Source organism: Saprolegnia diclina (assembly GCF_000281045.1).
Source record: "Saprolegnia diclina VS20 unplaced genomic scaffold supercont1.70, whole genome shotgun sequence".
NCBI lineage: Eukaryota > Oomycota > Saprolegniomycetes > Saprolegniales > Saprolegniaceae > Saprolegnia > Saprolegnia diclina.
The window spans coordinates 146,715-150,232 of NW_008246137.1; the positions used below are offsets into that span (position 1 = coordinate 146,715).

General features: G+C 55.7%; 2 protein-coding genes across 2 annotated transcripts; both read right to left on the bottom strand.

Annotated features, from left to right (window-relative positions):
• Positions 1–989: 989 nt before the first annotated feature.
• On the bottom strand, positions 990–1,286 carry SDRG_14326 (hypothetical protein; the record flags this gene model as incomplete). Its single annotated transcript, XM_008620448.1, has 1 exon — positions 990–1,286. The coding sequence occupies one exon, from the start codon at positions 1,284–1,286 to the stop codon at positions 990–992; it is 297 nt and encodes a 98-aa protein (XP_008618670.1).
• Positions 1,287–1,912: 626 nt separating this feature from the next.
• SDRG_14327 (hypothetical protein) lies at positions 1,913–3,424 on the bottom strand (the record flags this gene model as incomplete). Its single annotated transcript, XM_008620449.1, has 1 exon — positions 1,913–3,424. The coding sequence occupies one exon, from the start codon at positions 3,422–3,424 to the stop codon at positions 1,913–1,915; it is 1,512 nt and encodes a 503-aa protein (XP_008618671.1).
• Between the last annotated feature and the right edge of the window lie 94 nt (positions 3,425–3,518).

The following is a 3,518-nucleotide window of genomic DNA, read 5'->3' on the forward strand; positions in this document are numbered from 1 at the left end:
AAGCGATCTTTGTAATCTGTTATCAGACGGGTGGCAGCGTCGCAGCATCGGACTGGAGTGTTCTAGGGAACGTCAGGTGGGATTTGGAGGTGAAAAGTGCGCGCATGTGGAATTCCGCTGGGGCGTCGAAAAGTCAAGCTTCGTGTTTGTATCGAATAAAATGGATGCACTTGAAACGCGCGCACCTGCAAACGTAATATATGGACAGGACCCATGAGTCGTGGAGCTGCCAACGCATCTGAGTCGTGCCGCTCAACGGCTCCCATCTCGAGGTACCATTCAAGGTAAAATAGGGTTTTCTCAGAGATCCTCGTGACGTCGACGCTTCTCGATGCTAGTAAGAGAACAGTACAAGTCCCTCGCACGTTCTTGCTCTCCATGACACACCCAACAACCACCACCTCGTGATCGCTGTCAAATGGATCGCAGCAGTACGATACCACGTGTGGCAGTCGATTGCGACGTCGAGACAATTTCACCTTCTGAGTACATGGCCCTGTCTCTAGTATACTCCTTCTCACGCCTCTCCTCGTTTCGCAGTCGAACGACAAACTGGATGACGCAAACGCAACCTAACGTCGACACTGTCCTTTTTATGAGCCAGCATGTCTTTTCGTTGCTGTAGTAGAATGCCCACCGCACACTGGCTACGACGTACAAAAAATAAAAGGTTTCTCGTACTAACGTTTAGTACCAAGGGTATATAAGAGACTTGCTAGTACCGGACATTGAGGATTGCGTGTCTATTCCGTGGCGCGGCGGCGAAGATCCTTGTTTCGCGCTGCACTACTAGCGTAATCGGGCGCTGAAGAAAGCTTCCTCTAAGGTACAAAGATGGTGCCCACGCCACATCTGTGACGTCGCTCGGTCGCGCAAATGACCGCCCGGGCGCCGTGCCATGCGTTTAGCCATGGACCTCCACTCATAAAACGCGTTTTTACTTCGAAACGCACCTTTGGACCAACGCGGCGTTGGTGTACAAAAAGACGTTAATTAAGTATATAGTGCAGGGCGAGGCGGTTCACGGGCACTGGAACTGGCGACGCCTTGACGGCCACCGGTCGACGGCTGCTAGCGATTTTTCGCTGGTAGAGCGCTCGTCGCTTGGCCTGGATGCTCTCGCGCTTCTGGAGGTACCGGGTCTTGAGCTTTGCAAGCACTACCGCCTTGTGCCGGATGTAGTACTTGCGGGCGCGCTGCCGATTCTTCTCGAGTTGGGCGGGCGAGAGCGGACTCCGCGTGCGGGTCTTGAGCAAGCAAGCCGTCGTCGGCCTCATGCACTCCATGCCAATCCTCAAATGTGCACATTGCGTTCCGCGCGCGGTCTCCGGCTGGCGGACGGTTGACGCCATGTCGCAAGGCGCGGGACCTAAGCGAATCAAGCCCGGTTTTATATGCCGCTCGTATCCCACTCTAATACGAATGGGCGGTACGAACGGTACGCGGTGCGTCAGCAGATTGAGGGAGGGTCGACCACCGGACGACGGAAGCGGCCATTGGGCCAATCACGATTACGCTCGAGCGAGCTTGCGAGTTCAAGTCCCTCGACACCACAATTACGAAACGGTGTCAACATGGAAGCGAAAACATGCAATACAAGAAGACATCATCCATGGTAATTCTTCGCAATTCGAAAGAAAATGTCCAAGTTTGACGAATACACAACTTGACTTGTCCGCGCCCGAGTCCGATTCTGCAGCCAATACACCGATTTTGCGATTCCATCCAAGTTTCTTTCATGTACCGTACCACAAGATTCTAGCTTGGAATTTCGTGATCGAGAGCAATTACAGCCTCATATTGCTGCTGGGCTGCTTGCAAGCCGGCAAAACAACAACGAATTTGGGGATATACACGACACTTTCGTTAGACTCGACTAGTTTAACGACACAACATGGGCTATTCGACCCGATTACTTCTTGGCGAGGAAGAGCTTGTACACGGCAAAGAGCGCGACGATCGCACCCGGCACAAAGATGATGGCGAGGTACGTCTGCGGCGTCCCTTCCGGGCACGGCTCCTTGCCGCCCGCGAGAGTGAAGCAGCTCGTGCTCTCGAACATGGACATCAAGCTGCCCGTGATGGACGTGACGAGGATGACAAAGAGACTGACAAGGATGAACGCGGCCACCTTGGGGTGACTGCCGCCATTCTTCTTGAGCTCGGCGACGGCCGCGCGCTGCGGCGGAAGGAGGAACACCCAGAGGCAGCCGATCACCATGCACGAGTACATGATGACGTACGAATAGGCGACGGCGGTCCGCGTCTCCGGAGCGTCTGCCTTGATGAGCTTCTTGTTGTAGTTGAGATGGCTGTCGATGACGTTGGTGATGATCGTGCCAAAGGGACCCGGGAGGTTCGAGATCGTGGTGAGGAGACCGTACATGACGCCTTCGTTACCGACTTCGGCGAGCTCGACAATGACGTACGTGGTGATGATAAAGTTGATACCAGACGGGATCGTCTCCATGACCGGCACGCCGAGGTAGAACCACTGGTTGCGAACCACGGCAAAGATGGTGAGGAACTGGACAATGGAGTCAATGGCAACCGTAGTGATGATCGTGATCACAACCACGTAGCGCCAGTTCCAGTGCGTGCCGTAGGTGCCCGTCGCCGTGATGACGGCCGCATAGAGGAGCTGGGTCACGACACTGACAATCTGCTGGTTGAGGTTCTCGACTTTGGCCAAGTACAAGCCGATGTAGTCGCTGGCCGTCGAGCTGATCGCTTGGAACAAACCAAAGAGAAAGTTGAAGAGAATGACCTGCCACACGGCGCGCTTCTGAGCGAGTTCCCAGAAATTGCCAAAGTACGAGCCAATGTCGACGCGGGTGTGCTTCTCGTCCTTGACAAAGAACCAAATCACCACGACGTTCAAGCACGACGGGATGGCCAGAATCCAAAAGTACCCGTTGATACCAATGTCCCAGTCAAAGTCGCCGGCAAAGCGCTCCGAGTTGAGGCAGATGCCCGACACAAACTGGATGAGACCCCAGAAGATCTGGCGCGTAGCGTACGAGAGCGACTGCAGCCGACCGCGGACGGCTTTTGGTTCGCGCTGGGCGACCGCAAGCATGAGCGCGTCCTGGGCGACGTCGGCCATGACGTAGCAAAAGCAAGCAATGGTCGCGAGGAGGATAAAGACTGGGCCGTCGGTCTGCGAGCCCTGCTCGCCATTGTCGCGGATTGCAATGAAGAGGAGGACGACGCCGCAGAGAAACCACCCGAGGAGCATGTACGGCTTGCGGTGGTAGCCAAAGATCGGGAAGCAGTCGTTGAGGACACCAAAGACGACCTTGAGCGACCAGCCGAGCGTCAAAAGCGCCTTGGCCGAGTTGGCCACGTTCGTCTCGAGTGCAAAGTAGCCATTCACGATGGCGTAGCGCATGCCAGCGACGCCGCCGTAGACGATACCGATCATGGCATACTGGAAGAGGATCGAGAGACACTCGGCCGACGTGTACACCGGGGCACCACCGGCGCGGAGCGCACCGTCTTCGAGGTCGCCGGGCGTC